This window comes from Trichoderma aggressivum (assembly GCF_033847375.1).
Source record: "Trichoderma aggressivum f. europaeum strain CBS 100526 chromosome Unknown scaffold_021, whole genome shotgun sequence".
Taxonomy (NCBI): Eukaryota; Fungi; Ascomycota; class Sordariomycetes; order Hypocreales; family Hypocreaceae; genus Trichoderma; species Trichoderma aggressivum.
The window spans coordinates 489275-504432 of NW_026946387.1; the positions used below are offsets into that span (position 1 = coordinate 489275).

Here is a 15158-nt window from a genome sequence, read left to right on the forward strand (position 1 = left end):
TCCCGTTCGTCTACCATTTGCGCGGCCAGCGTTGCGCGACCGAGCGTGGAGTGAGAAGAGAGCCCGGGAAGCTCAATGCTCAACCTTCAATCGCCCGCCGTCTTGTTGTCTCGCCTCTCTTGTTCAAGATGCGATGCGATGGATGCGCGAGAGAGGGGGGGCAATGACAGCCAGCTAGTCGGGGGTACGAAGCGCCTGGTACCTGCATCCATCGAGGCAAGGTGCCTTAGCACAAGCAGGCGCTGTAGGTACCTGTATGCCCGCTTCAGGTAGGTACTGGTACCTAGTACCGGGGGACGGCCATCGGCGGTACAGGTCTGGCTGGGGCAATTTCTGCTGCCTGCCTACCTACCTCACCTAAGCAGTATGGGCAATGCACTGCACCTTTCTAGCCGTCATCAACGCAACACCAACAACACAAAGCTGCCGTTGGGTGATTTCTGCTGTAGATTATACCCATGTCTCACGCGTTATCACATCAAATGCAAGGTGCCATTATGATTGTACGAGTACTCGTGCAGTACAGTACTCATACAGGTTTCGGCCGAGCTTCACAGGGACTTCGCACCGACTGCCGAACTTAATACGGCCCAGCTGGGACTCGACGATACGGACGTGGGAAGCATTGCTCCGTCCCCAGTTCTGATATCCGTACAATGCACGTACGGAGAACAAAAGTAGTGCTCCGTACGCTACAGGCTCAGATCCCGCGGCGTCTTGTCCTCTTTCGAGCCAGGCTTGTCCCGTATCGAGAAGCGCCTGCGGTAGACCTTGGCCTTGGCGTCGAACGGGCACATCCTCTTCGAAGCCTAGCAGGCTCTCAAAGGGCATTGCGCCATTCGCCCGCCCTGCCACGGCCTTCAACTAAACAATTTCGTGCAGTTGACCCTCTCCACCGATCATGTCCTTCGCTATTCGCGGCATGAAAAAACCCAATCCCAACAGCCGTTATGCTCCGTGGGTGGGGACCCGTTTGGCGTTTGATAGCCTCTGGCCGATGATCCCTGGGGAAATTTTCCGGATATGCTCTGGCCCAGGCGAGACCCTGAAGAATGATGCCCTGTTCGATTCTTGCATCCGAACCGTACCGTACCGTGCTGTGCTGTAGCTCGATGTCAGTTATTATTGGTTTGTATCGTACTCCGTATCTTTTTTGGCATTCCGCGGATATGATAGGTATGATGCTTCGTTAGCAGGCTGGGATGGCCGGGCAACCAGTTGCTCTCTCTCTCTCTCTCTCTCTGTCTCTCCCTCTCTTTCAGTGTGTCCGTCTCTCACGCTCTGTCTGGTTGTCGTCTTCGAGTCACGCCTGCTCCCTCGATACGAACAAAGCACGCGGCCCTTTTGATCGACCGCCCAGCCGCTTCCTCTCGTCTGCACTGCCTGTCATGCCAAGCTGTTTGTGCAAGCGGCTGGTAGCAACGTCGGTTACGATCTGACATATTGGTCAACCATTGCGGGCAAAGGACATGGCGAAACTGAGTGCGGGATACTGCGTACGGGATAGCCATGATAGAATGTGCTTGGCCGTGCCAGAAACTCGCTGCTGCTTTCTTGTGCCTGGCCACCCCTTTGAGGCGTCTCCACCGTCATCTGCGTCCGTCCTTGGGAACGGTACTCGGTCCGTGCCTGTGCTGTGGTACTTTTCGTCACGACGGCGACGGGGGCTTTGTCACCTTGATTAGTACAGGGATGGTGCAGATAAGCTGATACGCCGTAATGAAATGCACTGTACCATTGCATATTGGCATTTGGCATTCGGTACCGAGCAAGGGAAGCAATTCCAGAGCGACTGACTAGTGCGTGATGCGCTTCTGCTGCTTCCATCCCCTTAGCTGACGAGGCTGTCAGTACCTTAATTCACCCTGTGCGACCACGGGGCCGCAGGTAGGCAAGTGTACGGTTGCAACGACGAGAGCGTTCGGTAATGTCATGGCCGAGCAATCCATATCCATCCTGCAGGTAAAAGGGACGCCTGTACGAGTACTGTAGGTAGGTGCTGTATCCATCCAGTTGGCTGACAACATGCCGTCTCTCACCTTGGCGGTTGGTACAGCTGCACCCAAAAGGTAATGGAACCCTTCAAGGCAGCAGCAATGTGACTTGTGCCAGCGCTATTCGTGTCTGTGCATTACGAGGATTTGTATCAGAATAGCCTGCAGGCCACCTATTGGCATTCGGCCCATCGCTACAAGGCCTAGAGCTCGTAAAGTCAATCCTGCGAAATTGAACGGCCAACAGCCCTTTGCGCATGGCATGGCGATGCTGTTGCTCCGCGGACGTGAACTCAGGGGCGTGTGAAAGCAGACCCGGACCCCTAGTGACGTAATTGCTCGTGCTCTCTGCCCTGCTCCCACGATGCTGCACATGCTCACACCTGTGCCGAATCCATAGAAAATACTATCCAACGGCCTTCCGTTTCGACCACGGTCACAGTACTGGAACTTGTCTTGGCATGTGGTGCTCTCTCTCCACCTCAATATCAACAAGTCCTCGTGCTTGTACATGTGCAGTTAGCTACCTCCAGACCAAGGGCTGCAGCGAAGAGTACTAGGTAGGTAGTATTAATAGTTGACTCCATCGCCTTAGTGTAAGATCAAGTGCAAAGCGTACAAGTCGAGATTAGTCTGTGTACGGCACAGTAGCAGCACCATTAGGCCGATAAATCGCGATGAAAGGGAACGGGCATGGGGGGTTTACGTGGGGAACACAATGGTGTATCTGACTCGTCAAATGGCTGACGGCTAGGCACTGGGTTGAATTTCCCAAACAAATGACTTGTCTAGCTTCCCTTTCAAACCAGGAGCTATTAAAAGAGGATCGGCGCCAGCCATGCCTGTACGATTGGCTGCCACCCTCGAGGTGGGCTTTTTGTTGCAGCGTGTTAGGGGTGGTCTGGACCGAGACCTTCGTCCATCCATTCAACCAATACCACTGTGTTGCGTCCGTATTGAGACGCCTCTGCATCAGAAATTGCGATGACCGCGCATCGAATCTCATTGTCCCAGGTCCAGCTGCATGATGGGGATGGTCCCCGAGGCGGCGGCTCCAGGGGGGAATTACAGGCACATGTATGATCAAATGTCGAATGTTTGGCACTAATCCGGTGCTTTGCAGGCATCAAGGCACCGTACCTGGTGCTACTGCTTCGAGTACAGCTCATGCTCCTGCTCATGCTCCTGCTCCCGTCTGTACGGAGCACGTATATCTGCTGCATAACAGCCGGACGAGTCTAGGTTGTGTCTTTGCTCGCGGCAAGATGAGTCGGGTAGTAGCACCGAGCCAGGAGATGAGACTGCAGGCTCCTTTGCAGTCAGTGTGATGCACACGCACAGCTACACGTGCAATACGGTATCAACACATACGAGTACATACCTGTGCTCGTACACAACCTGCGCCTCAATCTGACCGTATCAAAAGCTCGTGACACCCACCTGGCGCCTGGAAAGGTAGTAGGGAGCAAATAGCCCCGATTTCTAGGCCCATCTCATCGACACTTTGCGGTCCATTCAGCTCGCGGATCAGACATGCCTTACTCTTTCTCCCACGCTCACTCACACGCCTTGTCCCGTCGCATGCGGCTGGGATATGATGCAATTTGTGGTTAGTCATGGACTCGAGCCCAGCCTCCACCCAACGTTGCCTCCAGATCAAGAGCCCACGGAGCCAAATCAAAGTTGGGGGGGGGGGGATGGATGAGGCGAGTTGGATGCGTGGCGTTCGCACTGTCTTCAGGTCGACCGAAAATGGATCGGAATCGCAGACGCGCCATGATTGGCAGAGACGACTAGGAATCACAAGCGCCAAAACGGATCTCGAAATAGTTGATCTTCTAGAACTACACCAAACGCCCTCTGCTCATTGGACGTCGGCGAGGGCATCGAGGCCCAGCAAGCTAAAACTTGGCCTTCGTCACTCTGCGACAGGTCGGCCGTCGCTGTGTCCAACGTGCCTGCGCACATGTCTAGGGAAGCGAGGGAAGCGCACACCCCTGGCCGTGTTTTGCTCGTCTCCCACACCGAAGAGCGAAGAGGATGATGTCGACGAAGCCATCGCCGGGCGTTTGATTTGGTTCTTTGCTCTGGCAGCTGAGCTGAAGAGCGCCGACGAGCGCCGACGAGATCTACAGACAAATTGGGCGCGCCGCAATTGCGGCCCGACACGATCGGCATCGCCCGGAGAGACGAGCTGATGGAATGTGTGCAATGTAGGCATGTAAGGCCCAAGTATGTAAGGTAAAGTGTGTGCGAGCTGCAGCCCCATGCAGCAATAATCGTCGTTGAAGAAGCGCCGCGGCCTGCCTTAGTCGCGTCCCTTCGGTCCGGAGTGTATCTTCATTTTCAGCATGCGCCGCCCTTTGCGCGCCCGCTCGACGAGCCTCGTGCTCATATAATTGGAAGCGTGCGCCCTCATTCATACCCAACTTCTGATATCCTACCGGCCTATCCAAATGCGCAGCTCGGGAAATGGCACGCGAACGCCTCGATTTTTGTGGAGAGAGTGCCAAAAGGATGGATGGATGGATGCACGGTTGCTTGCTTGCTTGCTTGCTTGGTTGATCGAGTGACTGAGAGTGATTGATTGATTGACTGCCGGTTTGTCGCCAACGGTTGATTAATTACATGTGTCAATTGCCATGCCCTTTTGCCCTCCGTTTATCCCGTCCGTGTGATTGGGCCGCTGGGCTCGATATCGGATCACAAAAATTTCACCCAAAAATCCCCATCTGCCCCGCCTTCTAAGCGCGCTGCCCGACCTTCAGCCAGTCAGTTAAAAGCCGGTCTTTTTTTTTTCTCTCTTCCATCAGGCTGCCGAGTTTTCTTTCTCCCACACACACACGCGCGCACACACACACTTTCTCGATAACTCGGTGCTTCGTCCGACTGCACTATGACGTTCCTGACAACCTCGATTATGCTCTAACGCTGGTCATCCTTCCCGTCCGGCGCGCGTAAGAAGAGGGGGTTTGGTTTCGTGTCTCGGGCTGCAAACTTTTTTCCTCTGCCATCTTACCATGAGCTGGGATTGTGATTTTTTTTGGCGTTCAAAAGCCACTACCGCCCGCGCACAAACTTGATCAAAAATGTCATGGCGGGTTATACCCAGGAGCCACTGTTTTTGACACGGTGAGGTAGAGCCGCCTATTCCGGCGGCTTCGGTAAGGCATCTTCGGATTCGAGGGCCGAACAAAACGGCATTCCGAACATGCACCGGCCTCACCGCGATTGATCGGCCGTTTGCCTTCGGCTTACCTTTTCTAAGAACTCTGACTCGAGTTCGATAACAGGTTCCTCTGGTGACATGGCGACACCGCTCATTCTGATGCGGCTGTGACTTTGTTTTGTTTTTTGTTTTTGTTTTTGCCAGATATGACGTTGCTTTTATAGCTTCGTCTATCGACATCTCCGTTCATCTCCCATTGACCTAGATGTTTTCGCACTGGCATAGATCAATTTAGCTCGTTGCTGGGCACCCGGCTTGGAGATGTCGTTTTGTACATCAAAGACAGGCCGGGAATCAGCTGTAGAAACATTTCATCTCGTAACTCGTACGTGCTGTAAAACTACCTAACAAAGGAGTCTTCTCCCAGCGCGGATAGGGCGGCCCCAGTCGATGGGTTTAAGCATCCCCGGATACGTCGTACCTTGAACGAGTACACGTACGGGCAGATCGCGTCTGCACACTCCTCTTCTGACTCGTTTCGAGACCATGAATCGTACAAACTGCTATCCTCGGCAATTAAAGACCTGGGTCTGTGGTGAATGCCGTAGACTATAATTGCATAGTTAAACTCAATTGCAGCGGTTTTCTGCCATGATGTCATAGCCACCCTTTTCTCTCTCCTTTGAATCCATCTGACCGCTAATACGATTTGTTTCATCACGACGGCCACACCGGTTTGCGTAGGATGGTAGAACACGCGGTGAAAGTCTTTGTGAAACCTATCCTTGTTGAACCTATTCACTCGGCTTATCGGCAATTAATAACCGAGGTAATCAATATTTGGCAGTCATGAAGAAAATGATTACTTTGAACTATGTAATCAGGGTCTGCTTGAAATGAAGGGAGCAACATGCGAATATAGATAGAGCTGTTGAAAAGGGGTTGAAGAAGCTAGGGTTATAGATCACTCGATAGGTGCTTTGAAGACCATTAACTTGTTACCTGCCGTGTGTTCTGCCTTCATGAGTCTATTTCGCACAGGGATAAGAAGGTTATTGGAATGAACGAATAGACACAATAGCAACGACGAGTATGAGCGTAGTATATTCAACTCCCTCTCCAAGATTACAGTTATTACATGAAGATATAACAATTTTGATCCTTTTCAAGACAATAGTCGATTGGAAGCAGGTCAGCTACATAAGCTATTAGTAACCAGTCATCAAAGGGGACGTCGAGGAATAGAGAGACGTGATGCCATACTTACCCATGGTATCAAAGAATATACACATATATGTACACAATTCTTTAATAAGACGTATATCAAACTTCTATTCATAAGATTCTTTGACGGATCATTTCTTCTTATGTCTACAAACAGTTGGAGTGTGAAACGATGGCGGCGCTCTGGAAGTGAACGCCTTCTAATAGATGCCATATTATATGCAGTTACATAACTAACGGTTACTTTCTTAGAGTATAATAATATCCCAGAAAACTAAACTACTGCACATATATGAGTAACATAGCCGTATCCAAAGCAAAGTCATGTACCTCTGGTTTACATGGTGCCTGGACCCTCGGCGTTCGACCTCAATATGAAAGGAAAAATTGACAGGATCAATTCTATGTATTAAAAATGCCATCTCATAGATAGATTCAATACGTAATCGTCAAACCGTACGCCTGGATAAATGTTTCGCACTCTGTGTACTGTAATTGGCGTGACACTTCATTTAGGCATCGTCCATGGTCTGGTAGCCAGCGTAATCTAGCCGACACTGTAGATCTCGGAGAACATACAGTATACCAAATATCAACTGTAACAATACTGGTACGTCTACCTTGATGATTGAAGCTTGGTAGAGCAAAGCCTTCCGATTTGTGTATACACCTGGAATGGGTAGTGAAATTGGACATCATTCATAAATATTCATCAGAAACCCCCATGCTCACGTCCAAAAATAACCGCGGAAGACAGAGTTTTGAGTTCATTCTCAAGAAGTGTCAATATAACACAATCAGTGTCTCGGCTCCCTTTGTACTTGACCGAGTTCTAACAATGTCACTACGATCTTGACACACAAGCATCAGCGTTATCAGTTCACTCATTCAACACAAGACCCGCCATCTCGGCGCGGGTCCGCACTCACTTAACCCATATAAACAATTGTATAAGATTAGATCCATGCTAGTAGTAATGCAATCTCATTGTCCATTGATTGGGCTAACTTAGTCTGATCGTGTTACAGCAGATACATCCACGTTATTCTCTCGGCTTTATATCCAAGAATCGATGCCATTCTTTTGCTAAATTAGTAGTCATTGACTAGGTCTTGCCTGTATCCTAGCGTGGGCCGTAGTCTCTTCAAGCCTTGCCGCAAAGGCATTGGACGAGGACCCTTAGTATTGGAAGAAGCCTCAAGCCCTGTGGATATTACTCTACACTTTGACATGAAACAACCATCTGAATCACCGTTTATCACTTAGTTATGGCGAAGCATTCACATAACATGTATATTTCACTTCTCGATACAGTAGTTCTGTATAAGTCTGCTTGAGCATATAAATCAGCACTCAGAGATGTGGGAACGGCGTTTTAGATAATAAACGCGTTTCCTGTAGTTTCATAACGCAGAACATATATAGCAGTGTATATGTGAATGTGTAAACAATACCTTCATCATGTATGAGGGCCCTTGTGAATGTGGACAAAGGCCAAACTAGAATTTTCCGGTTTTGCATGCACTACGCCTCATCGCCACATCATGACAGCGCATGGTTCTTGCTTGCAGCATGATACTAGGCTGCAGCACTCAATGCCATGTCTACGCAACGTGAACCAATGGCAGATGTTTGAGACCCTGTTATAAGATGTCTCTCATCAGGAAGAAACATGTTTTGTAGATGCCCACTTTATTACCCAAGGTGGTACAGTAGAATCAAGCCGCTGGTGGGAAATGGACAATGTCTTGTCGCATTATTGTTGGTAGAGTCCTGAAGCTTAGTCGTGTTTATAATGAAATATATATGACCAGAGTTGAGGGAATAATGGAACAGATGGATGTTTAAAAATCCGTCTCCCATAGCCCAGACCGCTGGATTCTGGCAGCTGTAATAGCAGTAGGCAGTGGTTGTACTTTGTACCTTGCAGGCAATTAACACGCCTTGGATCTTTAATGGCGCCACTTAAATGCCTAGCTCACCCTTTGGCCGGACCATCTGTTCCGGGGTCTCCATCTTTCTGCTCCTGCTGACCGAGTACGGAAGAGCTCCAGCAATCTAGAGGTTGCAGCTTGGTTCCGTGGAAATCCAGAGGTTGTTAATACTGAAGGAAGAAGAGGGGAAAAAAAAATAATGATTTAAATTTGAAAAATGGAACATAATAGAGGGGGCAGAAAAGGAGGAGCCGTAAAGAGACAAAAGCCTCACATGAGTCGTCGGTTGCTTTGTACAGGTGACCTCTGCAGCACACACTCACGCGGGCTTGGCTGCCCTGGATTTATATCTGAGCTACCCCTCCATGCAGAGTGATGTGATGCTCTAAGTGAGGGGCCACGATATATTGATCCATGCCCTGTGCCTCATCTCATCTATCTGGTTTCCTCCACTGCCGGAATTGACAAGCTTTGGACATGAATAGCCGGTTTCGTGATTTCGATCGATTCAGATGAGATACGAATGTTTCAGATAGAATAACAATAAGCCTTGAAGAAAGAGTAATACGAGCAACGCCATCTAAGAGTTTGTCAATCACATGCGCTGCTACCCCTCACGGCGAGCCACTACGAGCATCGTACTAATCCCGTCAGTACTCATCCATGTACTCCAACTTAGCAGGTACCTGAAGGCTGTGGGTTTTATCTCTCCGAATTGCCTTGCGATGCACCTACTAAGAGCCGGATCTCGCCGCCTTGTAGTACATACTTTTCTACGGAGCATGCGCCCACTGCGGAACTCATATGCGGATTTTGCTTACACATGTCTTGGTTTCCGTAGCTGTGATTCGCGATGCTTTCTTTGCCTTGGTCAAGTAGACCCGGAGGGACATGTAAACAACTAAGCGAGGGACAGAAAAACCGAGACCAAGAAGATTATGAACACCCACGCGTTAAATTATACACCTGCTCTTCTAATATCTACTACTATATCTCTATTATTTTAATATCTGCTACTATATCTTTATTCTTATAGTAGCTATTATTATATTTATATTTCTTTAGTAAATATTATTATATTTATATATTTTTATATACTAAGTATTCACTTACAAAGACACTACTTAGTATTAAGCTGATATAGAGGTACCTATGTGCTTATATTGCCAAATGTATGCACACTCCACTTGACAGCGTACATCTGTGCAGCAACTATAAGGTTACCTGTACCTCTGCCATCAGCCACTACTAAGGTACCTTAGTACATCAGGTTGCAGGTACCTGGCCCGGAGCTAATGACGGAGATCTGCAGAGACTTGGCTGCATCAAGTTGTTCCAACTAATGCAGCAAGTCCGCGTTGCCTCACCTGCTCCCTCCAGCATCATCCCATTCCAGCTTTTCTTGCCTCTCCCAAAGACCCTCTTCAGCTTCGTTTCGTTTCGTTTCTTTGCCTTTATTCTACTTGTCGCCTGAACCAACACCCTTACTCGCCGGAAATTGCTCGCAAGACCGGCATTGACCAACTGTCCCGCCCTACTCGCTGCTTTGGCTCGCGACACAATGCGCTTCGCCTAGGACGCAACACCAACACGACATGTGCATATCTGACGCCCTGTGCTTAACAAGCAACCGCTCAGATAATGGGCTCGTCACGCCAAGATGAGTCGGAGAGAGTCTCAAACGAATCCACCTCGGCAGATGGCCATCTGGGGTCGGCAAGGGACGACGACGATCAGACGCCCACCCCCGCAGGGTCTGAGCAGCCGCTGAGCCATCGCTCTCCTTCTTCAGGTCCTGTTTACGCTGGCGCGGATCGAGTCTTTCCAATCCGCTCTGTAGTCCGCGTCGACCCAATCTCAGATGAGGTCCAATTCCCACACTTGGCCGAGGCCGATAACCAGGCCCGCGGCATACCGGTGCATCTTCTCAGCTCTGTAAACCGAACAGATTCCTGGGGCGACGCACGGAGGTCAGAAACTGAGCCCATGTCCCCAACATCACCACCTGCATCAAACGACCGAGCCACCCAAATCCGTCAAAAGAGGGCAATGAGCGGGCCCTATAGCAGTCTTCAGGCGGATGCCGTTCGTCACAGTTCATCGATCCCTCTAAATTTAAACATATCTACTTCAGATCTGGACGATGATGAGTCGGAAGCTCGCGACGGTGAAGAAGCGAAAGAGGGTTCAGTAGCCCCAACCGACGGATCATCTGGGAACTTGGACAGCTATTCAGCCGAAGAGACTGTCCATATCGCAACGCGTTTCAAGCATGTCATGACAGACGATGGCCATGCCGTCATTACCGGGAGAGATGGGGTTTTGCAAAAATGCGAAGATGAACCTATTCATATACCTGGTGCTATTCAGAGCTTTGGTGTCCTTTTGGCCATGCGCGAAGAGGAGGAAGGCCAATTTGTTGTGCGATACGTCAGCGAGAACAGCAAAAAGCTTCTGGGTTATACGCCTCAGCAACTATTCCGACTGGAGAGCTTCCTCAGCATCCTGACCGAAGAGCAGCAAGACAACCTCCTAGATCATATTGACTTTATCCGAGATGAGGATGCCGATCCTGCCGCCAACGGACCCGAAGTTTTTAGCATCTCGATACGACCTAGAAAAGAGAAAAAGAGCGTCAAGCTCTGGTGTGCCATGCACATCAACCCCGCCCACCCTGATTTGATTATCTGCGAATTCGAGAAAGACGATGACGACGAGTATCCTCTTAGGCCTCCGGAAGAGAAGAGCGAGCTTGTTCCTACGGACACCCTCAACGGTAACCCTACGTTGGAGCAGATCGAGGAGAGCACAGAAATCTTAAGCAAGCCCTTGAGAGTCTTGCGCAGCGCTAGAAAAAAGCGAGGCGACCAAGGAGCAATGCAGGTGTTTGACATCATGTCTCAAGTTCAGGAGCAGCTCTCCTCAGCCCCCGACCTCGATATCTTTCTAAAGGTCCTCATCGGCATAGTTAAAGAACTCACTGGATTTCATAGGGTCATGATATATCAGTTCGACGCCTCGTGGAACGGCAAAGTTGTGGCCGAGCTGGTCGATGCCTCAAAGACGACCGATCTCTACAAAGGGCTTCATTTTCCGGCATCAGATATCCCCGCTCAAGCGCGCGATCTATATAAACTGAATAAAGTTCGGCTGCTCTACGACCGAGACCTAGAGACTTCCAGAATCGTTTGTCGGACCCAGGAAGATCTTGACGTACCCTTGGACATGAGCCATGCGTACTTACGGGCCATGTCTCCCATTCATCTGAAATATTTAGCCAACATGGCTGTAAGATCGTCCATGTCAATCTCCCTCAATGCATTCAACGAACTCTGGGGGCTGATGGCATGTCATTCTTACGGAAATCACGGCATGCGAGTCTCCTTTCCGATCCGGAAAATGTGTCGCTTGGTCGGAGATACGGCTTCGAGAAACATTGAGAGGTTATCGTACGCATCCAGGCTGCAGGCCCGGAAGCTCATTAACACTGCTCCGACTGACAAGAATCCAACTGGGTATATAATTGCGTCCTCTGACGATCTGTTACGGCTATTCGACGCAGACTTTGGTCTGCTTTCCATTAGAGGAGAGACCAAGATTTTAGGCATGATTGAACAGAGCCAGGAGGCTTTGGCAATGCTCGAGTATCTTCGGATGCGTAAGTTCACATCGGTGGTTGCGTCGCAGGATATCAGAGAAGATTTTCCCGACTTGCAATATCCTCTTGGATTTCAAGTCATCGCGGGTCTTCTCTATGTACCCTTGAGTGTTGGTGGCCACGACTTTATCGCTTTTTTCCGCAGAGGTCAGATTAAGGAAGTCCGATGGGCTGGGAATCCATACGAAAAGACGCTTCGAGAAGGCACCGAGGGGTATCTGGAGCCTCGCGCAAGCTTCAAAACATGGAATGAACTGGTCATTGGCAAATGTCGCGAATGGGTTGAAGAGCAGATCGAAACCGCCGCGGTCCTCTGCTTAGTCTACGGTATTGTTCCAGATACTGAAATCATTCGACCAACGTACTAACTCACGCTGATATAGGTAAATTCATTGAAGTTTGGAGAGAAAAGGAAGCCGCCCTACAAAACACTCGGTTAACTAGACTTTTGCTTGCCAATTCGGCGCATGAGGTCCGCACACCTCTCAATGCCATCATCAATTACCTTGAGATTGCTCTTGAGGGCGCTCTCGATCAAGAAACGAGAGAAAATCTTGCCAAATCACATTCGGCTTCAAAAGCGTTGATTTATGTCATCAACGACCTCTTGGACTTGACCAAGACTGAAGAAGGGCAGAATTTGGTAGTGCAGGAAACCTTCGACCTCGCCAACTGTATAAATGAAGCTCTAGATCCGTTCCGAACCGACGCCGAGAGAAAAGGGATTGAGTATCAGGTCAAACACCACCCTGGGTTGCCTAGATTTGTTCTAGGCGATAGCCGACGCGTCCGTCAAGTCATTACAAATATCACGGCAAATGCGATAGCACACACAACATCTGGATATGTCAACGTGGATATCTTTGTTGCCGAAGTGAAGGAAGATGGGCAAGTTGTTGTTGAAATTGTGGTTGAAGATTCTGGTAGCGGTATGACGACGGTGCAAATGGATGGGCTCTTCCGAGATCTCGAGCAAGTTGGTACAGAAGAGTTTGACCTGCGAGCGCCATTTGAACAAAGTAGCGGACCACAGGAGCTGAAAACCCTAGGACTTGGACTGGCAGTCGTTGCTCGAACCATCAGAAACGCGGGCGGCCAATTAAGATTGAAATCGAAGGAAGGAGAGGGATCCAGATTTGTTATCCAGCTGCCATTTCAATTGCCCGAAGAATCACCAAATTCGGAGGGAGATGGATCTCTAAATGGTCCCATCTCTTCTAGCAAAGATGTTTCGGCTTCGAAGTCAGAACCTCTGGCGCAGCAAAGCGAAATCCTTTTAATTGACCCAAATAAAACCGCGGGAGATGCTGCTTCTTTTGAGCGGCGGAGCCTTGATAGCTGGCGAAGTGGTGTAAGCCAGGATGGAAGCCAGAAGAGCGACGCAGACCGCCTAATCGATGCCATCAAGACCCCGTTATCTCTTAAAGACAAGGATTCGGAATACTTCACGCCTAAAACCCAGGTATCCAACACTTCTAACCCGATTGGCACGAGTTTTTCTATTCCCACGAGTGCACCTCACCACCCCGATCCCACCAACAACACCGTTGAAGAAGATGGTACCGCCAAGGTTCGTGACTCGAAAATGCCCGTTCGAGCGATCAAAGTACCGGACGAATTCATCGATATACCCCGGGCACCTCAACATAAAAGGACAGGGAGTAATTCTGAGGTTGATACAGATGCTACCGAAACAAAACGTCCGCCTAGCTCAATCAAAAGTGCTGCCGCAAGTAGCGGTAACGCGTTGTGTGTGTTGGTTGCGGAAGATGATCCTATTAACATGAAAATCCTGATAAAGCGACTGGAAAGAACTGGCAATACAATCCATACCGCCGTCAATGGAGAGATCTGTGCAGCAATATACAACGAGAGCTCGTCTGCGTTCGATGTCGTCCTCATGGATATGCAGGTAAGTAGCGACCAATGTATAGCTTTTCGGAGGACGTTGAGGATTAACACGCGTTTCAGATGCCGATCGTCGATGGCTTGACTAGCACTAAGCTAATCAGAGAGATTGAGATATCACCTGAGCACAAGGGGCATTCACCTTTGGCCTCAAAATGTGGCCGTATTCCGATATTTGCCGTGTCAGCTTCTCTTGTCGAAGAGTTAAAAGACAGATATGTCGAAGCCGGCTTCGACGGATGGATCTTGAAACCTATTGATTTCAGGAGACTCGCAACGCTTCTTCGGGGCATCTATGATGCTGAAACGCGAAAGTCATGTATATACGTTCCTGGACAATGGGAAAGGGGTGGCTGGTTTACGGAATCCACGGAGACTGAGCTAAACGATGCAAAAGCTTGAACTGATGAAATTTTTTTCTTTAGTGTATACGACTGTTATGGTATGGGGAGAACATATACGGAAATACTGTGGGCGCGAGGGTCTTGTTTTTCGGGAGTTATACGAGTACATCTTTTCGTGTAATATTTCCTTTTTTGTATGGATACGAATTGGCAATAGACGAGCCATTATAGAAAGCAATGAGGGATGGCGGCAGGAAACACGGCGGAGTTGGCATGATTTTTTTTTATACTACAGAATAAGTCAAAAGAAAGCGCTGTTGTGACGGCCAGATCTTCTGCATTTTGCTGTGTATTTGTTTGCATGATTAAGGATGATGAAGCGTACTCGGACTTTTGTCATGATGCAATGCATGTGCCATCTTGATGATGTCAATTATTTCCATCTTCTAGGGTATTTGTCGTCAACCTGCCTCCAAGCTTGCCTTTTATCATCGAGAGCACCTACAGAATCTGTCTATCACTGCAGCATCCAGAGAGATGGCATCAACTAGTTAACCATACTTTGACTTGCATGGAGGGTATAGCACTGACACTGTAGACCTCGTTTGACCATTTTGCGCAGTAACAATAAAGGCAAGCGTCATATATATGTATCGCCCAATATATGACACTAAAAGATGTTGCGGGATATGTTGCCGGCCACGAAAGAGGCAGACACAAGAGCATATTATCGTATGCTCTAGTTGAGACGAAGCAGACTGTGACTGCAGAGTATCGACGGCCATAGATGGGGAGGGGAGTGTTTATGTTCTATCAAATGAGAGGATTTATTAACATCGTACTGGTATCTATTCAGCCTAAACATATAATATATCCAACAACACCCAGAAGAATAACAAATACTAAAATAAAGTATAAAAACCCGCC

General features: G+C 49.0%; 2 protein-coding genes across 2 annotated transcripts; both read left to right on the plus strand.

Annotated features, from left to right (window-relative positions):
• Positions 1–3610: 3610 nt before the first annotated feature.
• Triagg1_5816 (uncharacterized protein) lies at positions 3611–4192 on the plus strand (the record flags this gene model as incomplete). Its single annotated transcript, XM_062900371.1, has 1 exon — positions 3611–4192. One exon carries the CDS (start codon positions 3611–3613, stop codon positions 4190–4192), a length of 582 nt encoding a protein of 193 aa, XP_062755328.1.
• Positions 4193–9962: 5770 nt separating this feature from the next.
• Triagg1_5817 (uncharacterized protein) lies at positions 9963–14289 on the plus strand (the record flags this gene model as incomplete). Its single annotated transcript, XM_062900372.1, has 3 exons — positions 9963–12306; positions 12363–13891; positions 13951–14289. 3 exons carry the CDS (start codon positions 9963–9965, stop codon positions 14287–14289), a joined length of 4212 nt encoding a protein of 1403 aa, XP_062755329.1.
• Between the last annotated feature and the right edge of the window lie 869 nt (positions 14290–15158).